Source organism: Ostrinia nubilalis, chromosome 19, assembly GCF_963855985.1.
Source record: "Ostrinia nubilalis chromosome 19, ilOstNubi1.1, whole genome shotgun sequence".
Lineage (NCBI taxonomy): Eukaryota > Metazoa > Arthropoda > Insecta > Lepidoptera > Crambidae > Ostrinia > Ostrinia nubilalis.
Window position 1 is genome coordinate 7,638,690 of NC_087106.1, and position 24,574 is coordinate 7,663,263.

General features: G+C 36.2%; 2 protein-coding genes across 3 annotated transcripts in view; one reads left to right on the top strand and one right to left on the bottom strand.

Moving 5' to 3' along the window:
* The first annotated feature begins 33 nt into the window (after positions 1-33).
* LOC135081133 (myb-like protein X) lies at positions 34-2,692 on the top strand. Of its 2 annotated transcripts, XR_010259130.1 has the most exons (4): positions 34-249; positions 356-1,500; positions 1,613-1,682; positions 1,922-2,010. XR_010259130.1 is itself a non-coding variant. In XM_063975873.1 (3 exons), the coding sequence occupies exons 1-3, from the start codon at positions 229-231 to the stop codon at positions 2,034-2,036; spliced, it is 1,281 nt and encodes a 426-aa protein (XP_063831943.1). In that variant the 5' UTR covers positions 34-228; the 3' UTR covers positions 2,037-2,692. The 2 variants fall into 2 exon arrangements, 1 of the variants encoding a protein (XP_063831943.1); XM_063975873.1 differs by lacking the exon at positions 1,613-1,682 and having other exon boundaries at positions 1,922-2,692.
* LOC135081132 (alpha-N-acetylgalactosaminidase) overlaps positions 2,690-24,574 on the bottom strand; it is a 74,971-nt gene continuing 53,086 nt past the window's right edge. The window contains exons 4-10 of the mRNA XM_063975872.1: positions 12,164-12,257; positions 7,360-7,535; positions 6,635-6,796; positions 5,607-5,804; positions 5,027-5,191; positions 4,414-4,486; positions 2,690-3,784 (exon numbers count right to left, since the gene is read on the bottom strand). Of these exons, the coding sequence (XP_063831942.1) occupies positions 3,675-3,784; positions 4,414-4,486; positions 5,027-5,191; positions 5,607-5,804; positions 6,635-6,796; positions 7,360-7,535; positions 12,164-12,257 (978 nt within the window). The 3' untranslated portion in view covers positions 2,690-3,674. The remainder of the gene's footprint in view (positions 3,785-4,413; positions 4,487-5,026; positions 5,192-5,606; positions 5,805-6,634; positions 6,797-7,359; positions 7,536-12,163; positions 12,258-24,574) is intronic.

Here is a 24,574-nt window from a genome sequence, read left to right on the forward strand (position 1 = left end):
AATTAACTTCCCCCAATGAACGAGCCCATCATAAAGCGGAGCTGCAACTAAATTAGACGTCACAATAATAGTGCCATTTCACTGAGTACGTTATAAATCGATGTGCGAATTGATTTATGCGTTAAACCTTCAGACGATAAGGTTCTGTGCAGTCCTCTAGGGTCCCTAGGAAAGTGTTTTATAGTTATTTTCTTTGCTTTGAAAGTTGACAGTGTTAAAGTTACAAAAATGAAGATCGATCTGTTTTTGGTAAGTTTGGATATTGTTCGTGATGGTTTAAAATAATAGTGTGCGTAACAGAAGTGGATTTTTGTGACTGAACCCAATAATTAACGGTGACTTATTTGATTTACAGGTAACGCTCTTTTTCATGACTCTTGCTGTTGTCCAGGGTCATAGATTTTCCAAATTTAATAAGCCCGAACCAATTGACTTGACCCGTAAACCTCAAGTGACCACACCTAAACTCCCGGAAGAACGACGGAAATCGGATATATTTCCGAAGAGTTTGGTAAAATTTGTTGTTACTTCACCGCCATACTCTAAAGTACGAACTTATTCCCCATATCCAATTACAACCAGAAAACCAGCTATGCAGAACTTAATTTCTCAAAATATGAGAAATATTCAAACTACGAGGGCTCCATTATCATATACAACAATAGCTGCAACAACAAAATTTGTTCCTAGACGCCAGTTTATATCAAAATACCAATTTACTACAAGATCTCCTGTTGAGCAGATACCTAAAGATACCTATTTGTATGACACTGAAGAAGAAGATTACATGGAAGCGCCCAGTACCAATGATAATGTAGTGTATAATAGTGAAAACATTTTAAATAGTTTTGATGAAAATGAATATGAAGACGAGGAAGCTAATGCTACCAAAACACTTAATTTTTATCCTCCAGTCAATAAAAGTCAGAACACTATTAAAGAAATTGATTTTCTGAGTACGACTGATAATAAAGTGGTAAATATAAATGATAGAACTGACTTACTAGCAGTTGAATCAAATGATAATAATAAAGTAAATATGAACAAAACAATGGAATCGGAAGAAAATGACGATGAAAAAGTAGAATCAAATATTGAACAACCTGAAAACAAAGAAGAAGAAGGAAAAGTTGAAAGCAAAGAATCTGAAAATGAAGCATCAGAACCTCCTCCAACAGCTATCGAAAAATATGAAACTAAAGATCTTGAGGGTTCACAGTCGGATAGTACGGAAATTGAGAATACTAGGAAGAAGCGGTTAACAAGCATGATACGAGGTGTCATCTACAACGTGATTGAAGACGATAACAAGCCAATTAAAGAGGAAATTGAGTCGGTCAGTGAAAAGGAAGATCGAGATGAGTTTATATTTATTAGGGACTACTTAAAGGCACCAATTGATATAAAAAAGGCTGTCAATAATATTCCAGCTGTCACTGAAGAGTCTGTAGAAATCGCAACTGAAATTGCCTCGCTCGAAGAGTACAGTAGACCAGAAAGGTAATAACCATTTTGATTAACACATTTTGATTAACATATTTTTTTATTGATACATAACTGTAGAATTTAGAATATTATTGGCAACAAATTTTTATATTCAAAATTCTTTCAGGACGTGATAAATGCTTAAAGCATTAGGAAAAATATTTACGAAACCACCAAACCTCAAAAGCATTAATTGTGTAAGTTTATTTAAAAATTATATTTTATTTACTAGAACATTTAAACAAGTTGTGGCGTAAATACTGGTTCAACCATGAGAAATACCATGCCAAACTATTTAAAAATTTGAAAATTCATTGGTATGTCTACTTTTGTTATTTTTCTTCTGTTTTTTGTTATTTGTAAAGCTCAATTCATTAGCTATCCTAGATCACACTAATTGGTGTTTCAGTGTAATAATGTTTTTTTTTCTTTGCAGAAGTGTAAATATTATTGAAGAGGAAAATATGGGAACCACGGTCTCCGGCTTCAAGTTTACAGGACGAGAGCCACGAGTTAACAGCGATTTAGTTTTCAAGAACATCAACGCATAGTTTAATAATTCGTTATTTATTTTGGATTCTTTTCATGAGTTCGTAGTCGAGTTTTCCATCTTTTTGTGTGTTATAATTCGTTCAGTTAACACTCGTAATATTTAATCTTCATAACGTCTTCAAATTTAAAATAACGAATTGATTTGATGGGATCGACGATATGCTGATTAGTTTCATTTTAATACCAAATAGGAGTGTAAACTATAGTTTCCATTAATTTCTAACATCGCACTGCTGCGTTGCGATATTATAAATGAATCGCATACATGTGTGATGTTTACCGAGTTTTCAGATATTCCCACGATTGGTTGTAAGTGAACGCACAGTTGTTTGCACCGAGCGTGCCGAAAGTATTTCAATTTTTCAGACGATACGCGTTTATATAATTTAGTGTCCGTCTATTCATAAAATTAAACACACTGATAAAGAATCATAAACTTATTATGACTGCGGCGCGTGCGACTGCGGTGCGGAAAGTTGTGCAGTCACCTCTTTACATACGGTTAGGAGATCTTATACAATACTCGTATTTTCTTCTGTAAAGTGTAGATATGTATTTATTTTAAGTTATTTCTTATAGTGATTAAGTATTTGTAAATTATTAGTTATTTATGTTATAGTAATAATGTGGTAATAAGAATAAAACATGAAAATATTATACATATTTTATTTTAATTAATTAATTAAGATCTCTACAAAAACTTACATTTACAGGCACCTAAAATGTACATCCTTATCCTAGGTACAACATAATGGCAAAATCGATCCTCATCATTTATTTTGTTACATATTATCATCTCATCACACTAGACAATGAAACATAAATAAAATATAAACTAGGGCAAGTTTGAAACACAACGGTTGGTAACTATATTTCATTCCAATTAAAAGATTAATTTAGAGAGTTCAAAATAAATTGTACTTGTAGATCTTATCAAGATTGACTTGAGATTCAGTTCTCGGAATTGTTAATAGATGGCCTTATAAGGAGACATACAACGCGGTGATATGATTTTATCAAAAAGTCTTCCTACTTTGAGTAAAAACTCAGTGCTATTTACAAAGATTTCGTCAATCAGATTAAATACATAAATATCCAATGACAAAATCATCAAAGTTGAACTAACTAGTACTGTTTGTATGGAAAAGAATAATAAGAAGTCCATAAATCATTATCTTATGGCGTTTTTACTTTACCGTATTGTACATCTCCATAACTTCAAGGTTATGAGCGTATCTCTGATTAAAACGATTATTAAACTTAACAAAAATTAAAACATTGCAATAAAATTTCAACAGGTGTTACAGAAAGGTTTAAATATCTCCTATTTAACATTATTATCACCACTCTATTGCCTTTATAAAATTATTACTCAACAATGTTACCACAAATACGATCAAAATAAAATTTCTCAGGATTTGGTTTGAAAAGAAGCTCTTTTGAACGCTCACTGATATTATCGATCGTTCAATATTAAATTTTGTATTAACTATTGAAATGGTCGTATTTGCAATATTTATGAAAATCACTCTGCTAACGCCAACCCTACGTCTTCTATTACACTGTTTATCATCAAAATCACTGGTTAAAGTCAAGATACGCTCATGTTTGTTGTCGGGGCGCGCTCATAGATGGCGTTATTTCTTGGTCAGTCGGAAAACGTCGTTGAGCGGCGTGTACGCTGTCCGCGTCGGGATCGCATTGAATGCGAAGGAGGGCTGCGCGTCCGCTCGGAGGATCACCACACCTGAGGGAGAAGTTATGGTTAGGATGGGCCTTCCAAGGTGTTGCTACGATAATAATCCCTCATTCGGGAATAACCAGCTCTGATGCTGGCTACGTCTATGCTAATGCTATCCCGGAGGATGGGAGAGTAATTCTGGCCAAGGCGTGGGTCTTATTTAGTAATCCCCCGCTCGAAACAAGGGTATGTGGGGGCATTTTACAGGGGAAAAGGGGCAGCTCCTTTCCGTTCTCCTGGTTACTCTCTTCCTACTTTTTTACTTTCAGAGCCCTTTTTAATCATCACCTACCTAGGTATCTTTTTTAGATCTTTGGGGGTTCTATCATACAATATCATAAAATACCATCACCGGAACCTCATAATCTAGACTCATCGTGCGCTTGTAATCTAACCCATAAGCTGCCTAAACGATTCGATGCTACGCTTTATAGTGTCACTATTTTACATTGCATGTTTGATCTCCTTCATAGTGTCAAATAACTAAGAATGTAGGAGCTATAGTTCTATTATTCGTGCTTTTAATTTTTACTAAGCTACTTCATAATGTGACTGTACATTACCAACTACGGTCAAACCAAAGCAAGTGGATTATCCAGCGCCTGAAGCAAATTGAAATTAACGACACTTTCTACCTGAGGGGTTGACTTTCACTTTGATTTTGGTCTGTGGGGACAGCACGCCGTAGTCTACATCCTCGTACAGATCCTGGGAACATAAAGGTTAAAGTGTCTTTAAGTTAGTTCTAAATAAACTCTTACCTATAAGAAAACAAGACACATGTCACGTCAGCACTCTCTAGCTATCTGGGTTCCAACCTCGGGCGCTGACGATTTTACCAAAATAATTTTCTCCAGAGGAAGCGATGCAAATATTATAGTCATAAAACGTGTTATGTACTTTTAGGTAAGGTAGGTAACAGTACAAATTTCGTTAAAATATTAGCTTAGTGTTTGAATGTGTATGCTTTGCTCAATATTTTAACTAGGCGTTCAGAAATGATCAAGTAATAAAATTCCATTGAGACTTTTGAGAGTTACTAAAACCACAATGATCCTCGTCAATATGGAAATGACAAAAGCATAAGATTATCATGAAGTGGTCATCACTATCAATGACATCGCGACAGAAACGATATGGAACATGTTCCCGTAAATCTAAAATTCTATCAGAGTATATGAGCTGCCTTTTAAAACTTTGTGAATAATTCTGGTGTCACAGTCCATAGATAAAAGATATAATACTCACTTCAACTCTATATCCAGCAGGGTTGTTAAGTCCCAGCTCCCTCAACGTCACGGCCACGTCGGACGGGGTCCCGTCGGTCCTCCTGTTCACGAACGCCACCGCGTACGAGTAGTACTGACCCTGGATGGGCAGGATGGGCCGGGACCAGATTTCTATTCCTCGGTGCTGGAATAAAAGGGTACAAAGTTTGTTTAACCACCTAATAAGTGGAGATAAATTCAGGAGGAAGGCCTTTCTGTTAAATTCCCGCTTTTGACGTTTATTTTAACGTAAGAAGATGCAACAACTGCAAATTAATAAAAAAGAATTGCGTAGTTTCGGCTGAGTAGAATATAACCTATAACCTAAGGCAGAAAACCTGGGAGGCCTGCCTCCCCAAGCTGTCTGACCAGCGTGTGGGATGTAGGGCAAATCCTCCATTTGCCCAGAGAGTCGTCCTCCTGCAGTGGAGACTAAATGCCGAGCTGGCGAATATAAATTGGCATCCTGCTCTAGCACGACATAAACTTCTACAATCTTAGGCTTTTCTCCAGCTGTGATGGTTGAAGAAACAAACACACGAAGACGGAAAATACCCCACCTTGTATATCCTCCTCCCCTGGATGCCCAGCGGGTCCTGGTCCACCTCGATGATCTTCCTGTTCTGCAGGATCGCCTTGTACTCCGGCCTGATGGTGCGCAGGTCCACGCTCATGAGGAGCGGCGCCGCCAGGATCGCCCAGATCGCGAACTGGGTCTTACTCTGCTCGTAGGACAGGCCGAAGTTGCCGATGATCAACTGAAAGAGGCGATTTTTGGTTCTTCATTATTTTTGTAATAGTAGGCAATTCAGTTTATACTAGGCCCCCCCGTGTCATTAGGTATGCAACTCAATGCATTTTACAGTGGAAAAAAAAGGCCTACTGAAATTGATTCAGTATTTGAGATTTACAATATCTTGTCAGTGAGAACTGAAGAATTGATGACAAATATTTAAAATAGTAAGTACAATTAAGTACTTAGTAAGTAAGTAGGCAGGATGGTACGGAGAGCAGGATACAAGGTTTCCAACGAATTGTTACTTATTTTCCTGAAGTTGATAGAATTATTTACGCCGTAACTTTATCACAGACTAAATGATTTATCGTACTTTTGCCGCTTATGACTGATATAATGCACGATTACAGTTCATAATAATAATTGCTACTCTGTTAAACAAGATCACGCCAAATTCTTAACAATCCAAATAATGTGTTTAACTCATTAAGGATTTGAAGAATAAAGGTAGTCTGATCACTATTACATGATCTTGAACTTTAAGATTTAATCTTCCGCATTGTGGTTTTAAATTTTTAAGAGCCTATGTTTTCCGGTTGAATGTAATATGCATGTTGTTGGGCGGATACTCTGAGATTCAACATTAATCAAACATAAAATACATTTAAAAATTTTTTCGGACAATCAGGTTAATTCAAGCCTACATTTATGGAAAACTTGTAACAAATAGTGACAAATTCACAACTATCGAGGCGAGAGAGTATTTGGACTACGGACTTATTGGATCATGGAGGCTCCAATACGGAGATAAATTCCTCATCATTGATTAGTTTAGAATTAAAATGGTCTTACCATATCAGGGTCATTCCAGTGCCCTGGTCCAGCATTCGGCACGATGACGTCCTGGTGATTTCCGTAGTAGTCTATGATAGACTCGACGGAGGCCCAAGAGTCTTGGATGTCGTCGAAGTTGCGCCACAAGTTGCAGTGCTCGATGATCGATGAAAAGTTGGGCTGGAATATGCAAAAGATGCAGATTAGATCGAAAAATTAGTTTATATGTCTTATTTAGACAAGGTAGGTGGCATTATTTATGTTAGAAAGATCGACTTGGGAAGGTAAGAATTTACAGAGCTGTGAAATTGCTCAGATAAAAGTGAAAACTTCATCACAGCCCTAAGTTTTCCTTTCTAGTTTTTGATAAGTATCCTACCCCGGCTATGGTAAAAGGAGCTTGCCCAGAAGATGCCTTTTCAGTTTCGCTCGTGCCTCAAAATCTACTCTGGTCAAGGTAGATTTAAATTAAAAATTAAGGAACAGTCAACAGATACCAATTTCGGTATCTGCTTACAAATATCAGGAATCAATAGGATCCGAACCAAATCTATGTAGAATCGCTTCTATGTGTTGCTAACAAAACGACTAGTAGCCATTTTTTTGAGTCGGTCCTCCTTGTTCTGAGGCGCCAGGATAGTCTGTTCTAGGTTGTCAAAATATTTGTTATGAATACTGAACATCCAAATTAGAAAATTAAGAGAGACTGTGAGATTGCAAGAGCCCCTTTAATATTCCCATACCTGTATCCCAGCATATATCTGGTAGACGGGCCAACTGCAGGAGTACACCATCTGGCGGCCGGTGCGGTTCAGCTCGATCCCGAACTCGGGGTACCCGTGGTCCATATCAGCTGGGAGGGCGTAGCACCCGTCCAGCTTCACGTAGTCCACGCCCCAGGAGGCGAAGGTGGCGGCATCTGGAGACGAGGAGTGGTGAATGTGAGTAATATGGATTCGTAGAGAAGTAAGAATAAGACTGTTTTGAAATGTAGAATCGTAATTAATTATCATAAGAGATTGAAAGAAAGAAAGAAAAATTGTTTATTCGATGCAAGACACAACAAAATAACAACTAAAACTAGACAATAAAATGAGTACAAGCACCAAAATGGCATCTGTTCAGTATAAGCCATGACGGCAGAGAGCGCGTCACAATCATTGGTATTCTGCGGAATTGTAAATCGGGATGAGAGTTCTTCAAAATATACCTCAAGTTTCATCAATAAGTTATTTAATCCCACTACAGGACAACAAAGCTTTCTAGTTCTCTAACTGTATTGCAAAGACAAAGGTCCCTCAACAATAAAGTTTAAGTAGGAGCTCATTCAGTATTTTGTAGTGTGTAGTTAAGTTACTATCTAACTTCCACGTTCAGTAGCTTCCACGTTCCTACTGATAGGAAACAATTATGATAAAGTATTAAAAATGACCAATTTAATCATCCATCACTAGAGGAACAATGTTAAAACGGTGCCACTTATAAATACAGGAAGATTTTTAATTGTCCTATTTATCAAACGATTAAGTCAAAACTCTAATCAATGTGGACCTTAGCACGTTGGAATAAGAGTGGTGTCGAGGGTGATGAAGCATGATAACTGATAAGCAATGGGTACACGCAATGCGATCATATTGTATGTCATATGTCTTGTAGCCACCCAAGCGATGGCAATTTGCATAATTATTTGCAGCACCACACCTGGAAACGTGATTTCTATGCCGAGTTATGTCTCGGGTAATAATTTTAGTAGATAAATAAGAGCAACCACCATTGGAGTAGAATTTGTAGCAGCTAGTGGAAAGTAGTTTAATCACTTCTTTAAAATATAGTCAGTTTGTTTAAAGATCGTTTTGTTACTTTCATTTGAGACTGTCATTCTTTCATGAAATAGACGATTTGTCTGTGTATCAAAATTGTGTGTTTCCCTATATTAATAAAAATAACATAAATAGAGTGAGCAAGAAGAAAAGCAGAGAGCTCGTAATTAGACTTAACATCTTGGATGGTATAATAGTAGATCCATCCATTGGGTCCATCCAAGATCCAATTATGCCAGCCACCTTTCAGGCATTAATAAAAGGAGAGTGAGTTTCTACTAGGTATTCTAAAAATGCGTGAACAGAAAAAAAATTAAAAATACTAGTTCAAATTGGTTCATAATCGGCGGAGATATTGCGTATAAAAAAGTTTATCCCCAATTTTCCACCCTTGGGGGTGAAATATTTTCTTCAAATTCGCATGAAACCACCCTTTTGATAATACCTATTCAACAAAAAAATAATCGTACAAATTGGTTTATAATTGGCGGAGATATTGCGTATAAAAAAGTTCATCCCCAATTTTCCACCCCTGGGGGTTGTTTTTTTTATTATAGATTTGTTCAAATCGGTTGATAATTGGCGGAGTTATCGCGTAACAAACATAGAAAAAAAACATACGGGTCGAATTGAGAACCTCCTCCTTTTTTTGAAGTCGGTTGAAAAAGAATCAGCTGATTTTTCTCAACACTGGCCTAGATTATTGGAAGCAGTAGGGCTGGGACGTATAAAAGCCTATTTACAGAAAATAAAATGAATTTTATGAATCAAGTACAACCAACACGTTTAGTCATCAACTTACACAATGCTAAGTAGGTTAATACCTTTATTAGGGGGCGTCCATAAATTACGTGAGGCTTTAAGGGGGGGGAGGGGGTCAACAAAAACCTCACCAAATCTCACGTGGGGGAGAGGGGGGGTCTCGGGAAATATCACGTATTTTTTTCCACAAGAAATAGAGAAATAGTTTGCCAGAAAACTGGGTAAAATCTTAAGTAAAAAAATTGGCCAAGTGCGTGTCGTGCCACGCGCAGTGTAGGGTTCCTTAGTTGTCCGTCGTTATCACAATATATTTCAGAAGTAAGCAATTACTTCACCTAAAGTCACTTTTAATATTTTCTTCTAAGGAATTTTTATTAGGTATGAAATTTTATAATACATGAGTAAAACGACTATTACTCTTGAACTAACTGATCTATCTTAACCGCTATAGTTTTCCTTGAAAGTTCATAAAAAGCACTATAATCTTGAATTTTTCCAGATTTATCAAGCCAACAGTTTAGTTTTTAGCGGGGGGGAACGCCCTACTCGGACAAAAATTGGCACTTTAAACTTTAACATTTTGCAAACGGATCCCTAAATCGAAAAATGGTCTTAGAAACCTCTAAGCCATTTTAAAAGACCTATCCAACGATACCCCACACGATGGGGTAGAAGACGAAAAAAAAACCATCCCCACTTTACATGTAGGGGAGCTACCCTAAAAAATTTTTTTTTTTTTCAAAATTTTATTCTACCGTTTTGTCGTCGTGATTAATATACATACCTCTACAAAATTACAGCTCCCTAGTGCCAATAGTTTCCAAGCAAAACCTCGGACAGACAGACATATCGAAACTATATTAAGGGTTCCTTGTCAGGACTAAAAAATGATATTTGTATGATGATAATGTCATTTTATTCTATACAGTCTAAACAAATACAACTAAAAATGCTTCCGTCTGCATGTGTGAATACTAAAATGCAGAATAAATGACGAAATTAAGAAAATTATAAAACAAGTTCTTTTTTTATCAAAATCGATTTTGCTAGATTATTAGTGATTTTGTAGAAAGGAACAATTAGACTAGGTACCTACTTCTGTAAAAAAACAATGTGACCCTAGTACTAACCGCTGTCACTACACGTGTTTTTCTGGATCTATTCGTAATCAGTGGTCTTAGTGCGACTTTACACAATAGTCATCCGCTAGCGACTGCGTAAAAAATGACATACATTAAATGTATGATGATTGTACAGCGTCCCTAGCAGATACTTTCAAGAACTAAAATCTTAAACTTTATTGATCTTTTTGATGCACTCGTTAGCAACAACGTTAAAGCACACAAAAAAAATGTTTCTCAGTTATATTACTCCAAAACTATTAAAATTCGGATTTTTTTAATATCACGTGAGATTTGGGGGTGGGGGAGGGGGTCAGGCAAAATCTCACCAAATCTCACCAAGGGGGGCGGGGGGGTTGAAAAATGGCCAAAATTGTCTCACGTAATTTATGGACGCCCCCTTACCTGTTAAGCTGACCCTACTAAACAATAAATGGTCATTCTTCACTTTCTTCACCACGACACTGGAATATAAATAGTCTGTTATCACGTATGATCGCCAGGTAATAAAATGTATTGAATATGCAGATCGTAGAACAGGTTGGGACACACGCTATTGTTTCTTTGCGAAGGAATTAGGTCATACTATTGCAAATTTTTCTTCAGTTAAAATAGTAATAAAGGTGTAGGCTTACACGAGTATAAATGCTACTTAAATTTTTTTATAGCCTAACGGTGATTTTGTCAATTTAATGAATCAATAAACTGATCTAAATATCTCAGATGGAAGAGCAGTAGCTCGGCTAGCGAACGGTCGTGGGCTCGATTCCCACCATAGGCAGTTCTATTTTCTTAAGGTATTTATAACATAGTTTGTGATGCGACTCTTAACGCCAAAAAAATATAGTAACTATCAATAAACTGGTCGGTGATTATTTGTTATTGTGCGTAATAGAAAAAGTAAACTGAAGAAAAAACAGTAGTACCTAATTTAAACTACCATTAAAGACGCACAACTAACTGAACCACTGATTGATGAAGTCTGACATCATAAAGACTGTAACGATGGAACGTGGTCCAATATTATCGACAATCAAAGCCTTGCAGGGCAAATTGAACCTTTGACCTTTAGAATAAAGGTTACCAACCCACCGAATGGGAGCTGTATAGAGCAGACCGCTTTCTTGTGATGCCGCATTTGGCAATACGTGATTACGACCGTCCATAATTGTGATGATGACTTCATTTTCAGTCTGTTTCTAGGCTACAATTTCGATAATGACTGCCGATCTGCCGAATGTCAATCCGATGACTTGTTAAAGGGTAAAGATTCCATTCTCGGTTCTGGACGTCTTTCTCTATCACGGGGTTGATCCAGTGATCAACCGATCGAAATAACAGAATAAGTTAATCCCCTAGGATTAACTTTTTCGGTTATTTCTTGCAATGATCCAGTCAAATAGAGAAAACATTGGACCTTATCAGTAATTTCCATCCATCTGGGTAGGAACGGGAAGAGCACCTACAAACCCAGACCCGAAGTCGAAAGATTAACGTCTCTGATTTGAATTTGATTCTGGACAATACTCTACCGATCTTTTATAATCACAAAGTAAGTACGAGTATATGGTAAGTTATGTACTTATTCACCAGATTATCAACTTTGACCTTTATCTACTTCTCTATTGATATAGGTATGGGCTTCCTAAGACCAGTATAAATAGAACATTAATGCCCGTTTTCACCATTCATCCCTAATTTTTAAGTGACACCTATGGTAACACATTACAGGAATTTTGTCTTCAAAGGGGTCACTAAAAAATTAGGGATTGATTGTGAAATCGGGCATAAATGGCTTATCATCGTATTGTAACCGAATAATGTAAACTTATAATAATACTAACCGCCTTGTAGATGGCCGACCACGCCGGGGTATCCAGCGCAAGTGAAGTTGCCGTAGTCCTCGTAGATGCCGAATTTCAACCCTTTACTGTGTACCTGCAAAGAATATAAACGTACATTTAGTCACTGCAATCCACATAAATATTAAAGAAGAATCGTTTATTTTATTACTCCTTGCATCGTGTATTTTCCCTATAGCTAGTCTCTTTTTACTTTTCATTAGGAAGGGCGTTGCAAATCAGGATGGTATTTTTATATCATTTTTGTTTACCTTATAGTAAAGATTAAATCAGTTAATAGATTTCTTTTTATGCATAGGTCTTTCAGATTACTCACTAGCTAGGTACAGTGATTTTGATATTGTTTCTCGGACTTATAATTGATTTTTTGTGAAGCCGCAAAAATTCATCGCTCAAAAAGCCCGTTTTGAAGCACAATTATGCCTTCATAGTTAGATAACCTGTTTTATTGTTATGAAATACTAAATTGCAAAAAGCATGATCATTATCTGAAGTGATTATTATAATAGTATAACGATATCACGGCGACGAGTCATTCACTCCTACACGAGGCATCAAGGTTAATAATCTTGTACCTATTATACACCTTTGTTATCATACATCTATAGTTTCTCAATATCTCATTCTATTGTCTTAAATATATTAAAGAAGTTAGCTGAAAAAAGGCTGCGGAGGTCATGTGTGTGTGCAGATTTAAAAAGGGAATTAAAAAACTAAAGCGATTAAATGATTCATAAAATCATGAGCGTTAAGTATTTTATTTTAGATAGTAATAGAGATAAGAAGATTATTAACAAATGCTTAACTCAAATGAACAATAACAATCTATTTTCAATACTAATATGCCGACAAAAAAGATGAGAGAGATCATTTAATTTTGATAACTCTACACACACGAGCTCATTACTACACTACAATTTAAAGAATTCAACGTACCAGCAAAGAAGAAAGTACAATTTCTTCTATTATGTGGATTGTAACAACTGGAGTCTCAATTCTAGTGTCATCCTTCATGACCCGTTACAAAGACATGCCTCGATGTAAGAATAAAGATTTCAAGATTTCAAGATCAAGAGAGTTCAATCCTACATAGAGGCGTTGTTCTTGTCGGCTCTCCTAAAGTAATGCCTTAGTAAAATAGATATCTAGGTACAGATGACGGCACGTCAAGCTAAACACTGTTAGCTCTTATTTACTTGTAGTAGGGGTGATTTTGCAATAAAAATGTATATGTTGATGTGCTATCGTCTGTACATCATGACTAGTACCAGTTTCCTTACTATTAGACACTGCATCACTTTACCAGCATGCTACTAGATACTTGGTAGTCTAAACCCAGTTGCGCCACCGTGGGAACCGCTCGGTGTTACGAAACGCGATGGCACACTAATGGAAGGTGTAATGGCTTCCTCTACACTTCGTAAGTAGTGTAGCACTAGCTTCTAGGCTGAGGCTTAAAGTACTATGGCCTAAATCCCTTCTATTGAACTGCTAGTAGATAGGTACTGCTACACACATGCAAAACATATTGGATACAAGGTGTCCCAAAATTAGCACGTCACACTGATACTGGTGCGTCTTAGGCTGATGCTCTCTGGGGTCAGTGTGGTTTTGGGATACCCTGTATATGTATTTTAAATTTATTTTTATTTATTTGATCTCCAATAAGGTTTCATTCACAAGAAAAACATACAAAAACGACACTTATTAAATGCAAACTTAATTAAAATTCTTTTTTTCTTTCTATTTCTTTCGGAAACATTTGTTTTTTAGTCTGTTAATGATAAAAATAAACATAAGTATGTATACATAGATGCAGAACATAAAATTATACTCGTAATTAATCTTTGTCCAATGATAATTACAATTCTGAATTAAGCAATCATCTGATGATCTAAAACAAGACTAATAATTTGTGACGTCTGTTAGTCAAATTGTAAACCAACCAGGCATAAAAGCTCGCGAATTTCGCAATCATTAAAGTATTACAAAACAATAATGAACTTGCCATTTGCATATTATCAGATTGCCCTAGGCGTTAGCAGATCTATTTGTCACTGTGCGCAGACGCAAATCTCGATAACATTGTTTACGACTTCGTACAGGCGGTCCAACACTGTCTATGGTTGAGGCAACTATTCCTGAATGTGCTTAGTAATCCTAAGTCAAACTTATGTACGAAACGCTGAATACTATTCATAGTTACTTAATCTGTAGTCATATATCAAGCTGAAGAGTTTGTTTATTTGGTTGAACGTGCTAATCTCAGGAATTACCTACTGTCCCGATTTTGTGTTGGATAACGAAACCCGCTACGACCGATAGAAGTGGAGCATCAATGAAAATTGTTGCAAAAATAAGAAAAACATACCTATTCCACTACGATTTTCACAGTTTGTACTCGAAAGAAGTCGCGGGCACAGCTTATAAAAGCTCGACTTCTATGGCTTAGATTCAAATATTGCACAAGAAATTAATAAAGCATTGGCCTCAATAACGAGCTTTTGCCCAATAATAGCCTAATCTCAGAAATTATCTCTAACCTATAAAGGTACTTTGAATTGGATTTCAACTTCCATTTCAACCAGAAAGGTTGTATAATTACCCATTATCCGTGACCATAGAGTCAAGTCGAGCAGTAAACGCCCACACCTTGACCTTAAGGTGCTCTACCATCGACAAATAGCAAATTTTTCATTAAGTTCAAACTGTTCCTGGAAGGTTAAACTACTTTAGATAAACCACTATAAATCTTAAAGACAAATTGGCAGTTAAATTTTACCATAGGTTTGCTTCAGAAAGGTCATATCATGAACAATGCGTCTGTAGGCATGGTGATCTGTTTCTATTTTATCAAGATAAGAAATTGACTGCACGATTCTGACTTCATAACAAAAAGTTTTATTACCTCACGCTTTAACTGGATCAATATAATTAATATGAGAAATACAACATAATAATCAAAAATATTCACAGAATTGCAGCTGATGAAATTAATGAAATATTTAAGTAAGACCTCCTTGAAGTGTTAACGTGACATAATTGATAAGTCATGTAATAATAAGCTGAATAAACCTAATTTAGGTACTGGGTTTACATGACCCAATGAAAACGGTCCACAAAAAAAATGGATCAAGAAAGGTCATCAAGTGCCTTTACCAAGTTGCAACCTCTTTGTTATTTGCACCGAAAGCCGTGAGAACCGCACCCGATCCCTCGAAGGTTAGATCAGTGACAGATAATGCTGTTATACACTTGTTTGTATCATTGTTCGAAGGTTCACCCATTGTCGGTGGGTTCACATCACTAGGGCCATGGTGTTTCGAAATGCAATTGTTGTAATGAGATTGTTGCAACTGAGATCTGTGGAAAACGCGTTTGCACTAAAAAAGACATTCGTAAATACCCTTTTGTCTATCGTTTATCGTATAATTAGTCGACATTGTTTGAATTTTTCGTGGACCAAATTGATTTTGAATGCGATAATGCTCTTGTAACTAAATTGAGTCATAACAGAATAAATTAATGCTGTATATGGGTGCGGACCAAATGCAAGAACGGTAATTCATTGTGGTCACTTGGTAAAGCTGTATCCAAACTATGAAGATAGTAACACAAAAATCTGCGCATCTGCGGACCTCTGGTGATATTATAATAAAGACCAAAACCAATTAAAAGACAGTTAAAGGGATTAAAAAGAAGGTAAATCAGAATCATTGTTAATGAATCTGATTACAATTCACACTAGTTATTTATGCCATGCTGCGCTTGCGTCGGTACCTAACACACAGTACCCGCGGACGTCCTTCGCGTAAATCGCGTGTCAAATGTCACGTGTCATCCGTCACGCGCGGAGTGACATGCCACATCGCTTCCGCAGCTGGCGACGAGTGTTGCGAATTAGTGGCGGTAAAAAACGGATATAATGAGTGTGTTGTGATTTGTTCGGTGAAATACTTGCAGGAAATTTTTATCGAAAAATTACACTGATCCATATGAAAATGAAAATGTTCTGCAGTAGGAGAATAAGCTTATATTTCGAATACTCAGTACATAACGTTGACAGTTGCTTCAAATTATTTTGCAATTAGTATAAAAAAAATCTATATCATAAAAGTTGCTCTAGATTTTGAATTCTTAAATGTAGACGTAAATACATTTTTTTCCTATTCGTCTAATGTTGAAAACGTAACTAATCTATGGGTTCGATGTAATTTTATTTACAAAAGATTTTCTCAGATTCGAAACGGTATTATCATGAAGCTAGGTCGCAATGATATGATATTTAATTTCAAATAAATCCATTTGAATCAATCAAAATCGCTATATAAACTGACTTGGAATCAGAAGCGTACTTAATAAGTGTGACATCGGACGAAAGCGTAAAATTCCATTGAACATCGGTTAAAAGCGAAAACTGAAGTTCAAGTTGAATCATATCATCGATAGCCCAAAGACAACAGCCGAATTTCTGTAGCGTTAATGTTTTAACAGGATAATAAACTAAAGGCTGTTTTCAAAGCAAGCTTAAAGGAAAATAATTTTCCTAGGGCTGTTTGATATGTGTAGAAAATTTTCAAAAGATTTTTTGTTCTTTTCTACGTTTCATTACACATGGTGAAGCAAAGATTGATGTTGGCATGTGACTATTCTATGTCATAGGAACAATGCTTGTTAATAATTATTAAGCTTATATCTTGGACCGCGTACCCACAAGGTGGACCGATGACATCGTAAAAGTAGCAGGAAGGCGCTCCAGCGCCCACCCAGGCCGCTAATACCAACCGGGCAAAATGGAAAGCTTTGGGGGAGGCCTATGTTCAGCAGTAGACGTCCTAAGGCTGAGATGATGATGATGATGAATCTTGGGTAGACAACTCTGTTTGAGATCAAAAGACTTGTAAGCTCAGATTATGAGAAAGGTTACTTCAACTGCATTTTAAATATGGGATTGCTACTCGTATTGCTCAAAGTGAGCTGTCTCTTCTCATCGAGCTGTGTTCCGGTAGGCTGGCTTGCACTTGGCCCGGTTATTGGGTCTCATTGTGCGCGGCTCTGATGCGGAATTGACTTATGATCCGAAAGATTCATGTCTTTTTCAATTATTATTTTTATTTTTCTTCGTCTTCCAATTGTTTTGTAGAAGTTTTTTAGAACCTAGATTAGATAGAGCTGTAGCAAGCAATAGTCTGTTGGAGTTTCATATCTCTGTATTGTGATGAGTTATCACTTTTCACGATAACTTGAAACTATTTGTTTTTGTAACCATACTCGTGTATTACCGTTAAGGTGTAGACGAAAGCCAACACAATAATGCATTATGCGGCACATTGACAACAAATACTTTTAGTTCTGTTATGCAATGTGCATATGGTAGGCTTACTTTTCATCTCGAAAAGTTACGGTTACCAGAAGTATTCCATAAAAATTGTCTCCTATCAAATTAGTAAATTGTCCAGGAGTAGACTGCTCACAATTTTTATGGAATATTAAACAATATCGAGGAAATTGGTACGAAGTGTCAAGTTTTTAATTCAATTTAGCAGGGCGCGGTCGATTTTTTCCACTTTTCCTCCGACCTCGACCTTACCGTATCGGCGCGATTCGGTCCATTCTCACGGCGGACTCCATCTTGACATTGAGCCTTATTTTACACTCACGCGCATTCGCATAAGAGACCGCGCCCACTGTTGTTTTTGCACATACGATGGATAAATATTGGATTGTAACACATTTTTTGAAAATTAAATATCCATCATAGCATCAGAAGGTAGCGGACGGACTACCAACCGGGCGATGTGGAAATCATTGGGGGAGGCTGAAATTGATGCTCCTTTATTCAGGCTCCAGCGTAGGAACACAGGCCTCTCTAGACTCTAATTTACCAGATAATTTGGCCTATACTCTCCACGCTTGCCAGACGGGTTGAGGAGGCCTGATGACATTGCTCCGATGCTACTCTTTTACTATATCCACGGAAGGGAGTGGTCATGTTCAGCTCTGTATTTTACAAATGAATCTTAATTTTTATACGACTCATCTTATATCAGAAGTTATTTACGAAACTTTTAACATAATCGCTTATTAGTCTAGTGTGAGTAGACTCTAATATCGACGAATTTGCATAAATCTTACAGGTTGAAATCATTGCATATTCATTAGTCAGAAAATGGTTCAAACTTGTAATTGTAAGCGTTAACTGGGTGCTCCAGCTGTTTTGTAACGTTATGTTTAGCAACCTTGCGCTATTGATTTTTATGTAAATATTTTGAAAGATTTTACGGTAACTTTGGAAAGAGTAGGTATTTTGTGGAAGTAACAAATATTTTACTGTGTATAGTGTAGTGACTTCTTTAATAAGCCTATCTCACAATCTTTAAGTATCAACTGAAGGTACTTATGGTTGCAATTTCGCTCGATTAGCACGTGCAAATGCAAAATACATTATGATGCATTAGTATTGAAAAGTAGTCTCACTAATTCATATCATTGTGACCTCAAGACAAAGTGCATTTAGCGAATGCTAAACAAACAACGTAAATTAACATTGTATTGAAAAGTAGAGCATGGCCGTGTGAACTTTTATTAATCGATATTATTTAACAGACTTAAACGAAGTATGGAAGTGACGGAAGTCGTTCAAGTTTTCAATAAGAGGTGACCGTGAAAATATTTTTAACTGAACCTTGTCCAAAAAAAACTTAATCCTTTCCATCTCTTTCCCTCAAGTCAACATCTCAGGGAGAGTACAAGAGACAGGTAGAGCGACATTATAATAATATGATGGGACTCTCAACCCTATAAGTGTTGAATTGCGTTCAATTAACAGACACATGCGACAAAGGATATAATTTGGATAATGTACATTGTATTTTTTGCTTCTGCCAATTTGTAAATTATACACCACACCACTTGAACTTCCTTTAGAGACGCCAAAGGTCGTAGAGCGGTCATTGCCAATGCTTTCAGAGCCTTCACCTTTTTACTTCTTACAGTCGTCAAGCTGTTGGAAAACTATTGTAAAGATTCTATTATTTTTCGTTTAATTCCACACAAATCTCCCTAATAAAAATTACATTTGAGGCAAATCAAGATCATATTCGCTGTCAGTAGTTTATTCAAATTTCGACTCTACAATTCAATACCCTAAGTTTAAATTAGAGTATTTCACGAGATTCTGGAGAACTTTCATGGGTTCAATTCCCAGCTGAAGCACTCGATTTCTTTCAAGTAACCTGTCAATTTTATAACGGTAACTGTTTACCAGATATAAACTTTGAAATCCATTGTAGTTTAAAGCTGTCAGGGAAGTTCCTTAAATAAAATTATCAGCAAGTGGTAAGACAAGAATTCTAATTATATTGTTCGGTACACTCCAAATGTGTTTGGTATCTATAGAAAAAAAGTTTCACATAGCTGTTACATTTTTGCCAAGTCAATGCCACGCAGCTGTGATTGCAGTGCGTGCGGTGTATTATAAATGGTTCAGATGAACGCATTGTATCACTCGTGACGCATTATAAAACATGCAGTCAATTTTAAACCCTATTCCAGCAAGGTAAGAGTGAAAGTTGTACATAAGGTAATTGATGCTAAACAAATAATGAGGCTTAATTAATTACTTAGCAGTTTTTGCACCTTTAAGAGGCAGATTTGTGTCTGGATTTTGTTCGGTTGTGGATTTAGTGTTGAGCAAAGACGCGTGAGAAGTGATGAGTGAAGTAATGGCGAAAAACGGCTAATTAAAACGAATGATAAGTATCTACAATCATACATAGCATCAATGCACAATGATGGTCTACTTCTTGAAATATTTTTTTGTGATTAAATTTTTTTCTCTCTAAAAACTACGAACATTGAGAAACCAAATAGAGTGATCGATAAACTCAAATAAGTATTATTTTATTTTATTCAGTCGTATTGTTTGGAAATGAGTAAAGTTTAGATAACTTACTTAACTTGAAAAATTTTTACAAAGATCTATAGCTACGTAGCTATAAGGATCTTTGTTATATTTTTTAAGTTCGAAGTTAAAGTTAAGTTCGAAGTCGAAGTGGAAGAATCTAGGCTAATTCGCCTCAGCAAAACCACAGGTACTAACTGAATTAGGCTAGTTTCTAGACCCAGTGAGCAGGACAGGCTAATTGGGGGAACATAAGAAAGGATGGCTTTCTTTACGCAATTTCGCGGCAACGAACCGTGAAAGATGTTGGAAAATGACGCGAATTGTATTCGATGTAGTGATGTCTATTATCGATTAAATGACTTCCGTCACATTCGCGGCAAACTTACGAATATGTATTTGACGAGAGAGCGTTTTAAAAGTTGTTGAGTTTTTTGTCTGAGTATGGTTTGCACTAAAAGAGCAGATTCGTAAGTTTGCCGTGGATGTGAAGAGTGTAGATGTAGCACTCCATAAAATTCTATGAAAAATTTAGTTAGTTAAATGCAAAAAGTTGTCGTAAAGCTTAACTTTAAAAAGTAAAACTGTTCGATTTCATATCTTCTACATGCTTTGCTCATGTAAAACACGTGTTTAAATAGACCTTACTCTACAGACTTTACATAATAAGTATGTACTTATTTATTACTTACTGTATTGTAATACTTCAGTTTACTTTAAAAAGATAGAGACGTCTTTAGTAGAGAAAATTCTTTAGAGGTGCTAAACTACAGCACAGAATAAGTAATAGTACTACAGTGCCTACAGTTGCTGCAATAACGTTGGCATAAGTTTTCTCGTGTAGTCTATCGATGCTTTAGAACATCACTATTTCAAAGATGATTTGAACGAAAGTGGGTTAAGAATTGGATGTGGAGGTCTGAGCCGGATGAAACAGAAATATGATAAGATGTGTCGAGAAAACTTATAGGCGATGGAAAGTGCATTGTGATTTGAACGCTTGTACATAACTGGATAGAAACAAGTCATCAAATACAGAGTCTACAGTACATCACACTATAGAATTTTGTTGCAAAATAGACCCTATTAACAGCTGCATAAGGTGCTGCAATGTTAACGTTGATATGCCGTCGTCTGCACCTGTGTATCGAATCATGCTTAGTCAGCGAACTTATTTAAGTCGCAAGCAATATTACTAGTAATATCTTTTTTATTAAGAAAGTTGTAGAAAATCATGTCAAGACTGCATAGATAAGGACAACATATTTGTAATTTTAAAGTTATTGGCTATCTGATCTATCAACATTTCTGTCAACAAGCATTTGCTTATTATTTTATTACTTCATCATACGGCATGTTAATAAACAGGAACGTGTAGTTCTTAACGACTGTATTATTAGTAATTATGATTGGATAATTTAAAATAACTTATTTTCAATGTTTTTAACTTTGACGTAATAAAGTAAATAAAGGTTTGATCGATATTTATAAAACACTGGCTTGGACACCTTTTATGAAATACCTTTTATACAGGGTGTTAGGTAAATGGGTATATGAGCCGACACTAGCCCGGATTTTATAAAAAATATTTTGTATGAAAATTTAAAAAATTAAAATGATGATATCAAATTGCTGACTTCACCATACCATTTATTATGCCCATGTTAACATGGACTAGTGTCGGCTCATATACCCATTTACCTAACACCCTGTATTTATTATGTTACTTGGCTGCTTACCGTAAATCATCGATCGATGAAATACGAGGGTGGTCTGAAAAGTTTCCGACCTAACATAGATACAAGTTTTTTTTTCTTAAAATTTATTTTTATTTTTCTACATAGTCTCCTTGTAACTCTACACACTTCTCCCAGCGATGCTCCCATCTCTTTAATCCGTCCAAATAGTACTCGGCATTCTTCTCTGCAAAATAATCGTTCACAAAGGTGATTACCTCCTCATTTGACGAAAATCTTTGTCCTCCGAGCGCAGTTTTTAGTTGAGGGAACAGAAAGAAGTCGCTTGGGGCTAGATCTGGTGAGTAAGGTGGATGGTCAAGCAGTTCAAACCGTAATTCATGGATTTTCGCCATGGCAACCGTTGAGGTGTGAGACGGGGCGTTGTCTTGGTGAAACAGAATTTTCTTTTTCTGCAAATGCGGCCGTTTATCCGCAATTTCTGCCTTCAGCTTGTCAAGTAACGATGCGTAGTATGCTCCTGTAATGGTTTTCCCTTTTTGAAGATAATCGATTTGGATAACTCCATGGCTATCCCAAAAAACAGTCGCCATCACTTTCCCAGCCGAAAAAACAGATTTTGCTTTTTTTGGAGCCGGTTCTCCCTTTGCAGTCCACTGTTTTGACTGTATTTTTGTTTCAGGCGTATAGTGGTGTATCCAAGTTTCATCAACAGTAATTAGTCGGCGCCAAAACTCGGATTTATTGCGCCTAAACTGCGCCAACAGAGCATTAGAAATGTTCATTCGAACACGTCGTTGGTCTGACGTTAGCAAACGCGGCACCCAACGCGCGGACAGCTTTCTCATGCCTAAATCTTGATTTAATATGTGACAAACACGTTCTTTGGACATTTTCATTTCCTCTGCTATCTCTCTCACTTTAATTCGGCGGTCGTCTAACACCATTTGGTGAACTTTAGCGATGTTATCGTCAGTAGTTACTGTTTTTGGACGTCCCGAACGTTCATCATCTCCCAAGCTCTTACGGCCACGTTTAAATTCGGCTGCCCAAAATTTTACTGTATACTGGTAAATGACGGTGAAGAGTCCCCGTACACAGAATCTAACTCATCTTTGATTTGCGTAGGGGTATTCCCTTTCAAAAACAAATATTTTATGACAGCTCGATACTCGATTTTTTCCATTTTCACAAAAATACTCACATCGACTCACTCAAACGACTTTCAAATAACAACCGCGCGTCAAAAATGGCTAAAACTTTGAAGTGTTGCTGTCAAAAGATGCACAATTACATTCCCTGACTTTAATTGATGTGTGCTGCCATCTTCACGTTGAGGTCGGAAACTTTTCAGACCACCCTCGTATATCGGCCCAAAACGGGAAAGTCCACATTTCATACGAGTGCTAGGTATTTCGCATTTATAAGAACAAGTTTTATTAACGTATAAATCTGAGTTCAATGAACGTTTTTACTGAATCATTATGTCATCATTGAGAAATGGGGATAGTCACATTTTGCCGCAAAATTATCAAAGAGCTTTGAAACCTATGATACAGACTGACGAGTTGTATCGAGAATTTAATAAAAGTTTACGACAAACAAACATTGCAATATTTTATGTATGATACAACAAACTATAAATTACACATGTATAATGCGCTCTACAGGTTCTAAGGATGCTGTCTTGCTATGCATAGGTATCGTCATTTAGATTGAGACAAATTCACGAAATATTACTTACTACGTTTATTATCTCTACTTAAGTATTAGTTATTTTTAAATACAGCCTAATAAATGCTTATTAGCTGTGCATAATTTTTATTGTGTGTGTGTTATTTAATAAATAAATTGTATAATTGAATTATAGACACGCAAATAGACATAATAACAATTTAAATTATATAACTTGAGGTTATTATCCCTGTGCGTAAAACGTGCTAAGTGCTAATTTGAATAAAACGGTTGTTTGATGTTGTCTTTATTTACCTACTTCAAAAGTTCGTTCAACTTTGACGTTTAGGAGCCATTACAATACAGATTATAAAATAACAAAAACATGCGACATTCTTTGACAAGATGACAGGGTTAAGCAAAAAGATTATTGTTTTAAATTACTAAGTTCATTCACCATAAACGTGAAAGTGCTTAAAATAATTTTATTTTTAAGTAGGTCGTGAGTTAAGTTAAAATATTTGCATATTTTTGCTAACAATTAATATAATATTTACAACAAAAGAAAGAGGTCTACTTGTATTTTCGATTAGGTATCTTAGCGCATTTTACGTAATTTGGCGCTGTAATAAAAAAACTCTTGTTGTTTAATTTTAAAATAAATACGGTTACCTGTAAATAAGGTTTAACACCGCTATGTACATTTCGTTTTCTGACTCTACAGGGTGGAAACGATAAGTGATCTCACTCGATTATTTCTAAACTATACAAGATATCGAAAAACTGATTAATGATCCTGAAAGTGCTTCACGAGCTCTTTCAAAAGATATCAGTAATAGGTTACAGAATTAACTGGATATATCCGAAAATTCAATGTTTTCAGCCTCCATACTAAATGTATGCCACTATGCGAGCCACATAATATTATAAGTGTTTTTTTTTTAAATAATAAACACTTAAAATTAACTCGTAAATTGCATTCTTATTTAAAATTATTCATGGAAAACATGTAGCTATCTTCCCATAGCTGGCCGTTACATTGCAACAGAACTAGTACAAGAGGCCCACCTTTGGCCTGTTGCTCTTATTGACATTTCAATCCCTTATTTTACTGCTTTC

Bases quoted from the DNA above. Each gene is read 5' to 3' on its own strand.
- LOC135081133 (XM_063975873.1), top strand. From the start codon at position 229: ATGAAGATCGATCTGTTTTTG. The intron at 250-355 runs GTAAGTTTGGAT...TTTGATTTACAG, and splicing joins TGAAGATCGATCTGTTTTTG to GTAACGCTCTTTTTCATGAC. The intron at 1,501-1,921 runs GTAATAACCATT...TTTTCTTTGCAG, and splicing joins GAGTACAGTAGACCAGAAAG to AAGTGTAAATATTATTGAAG.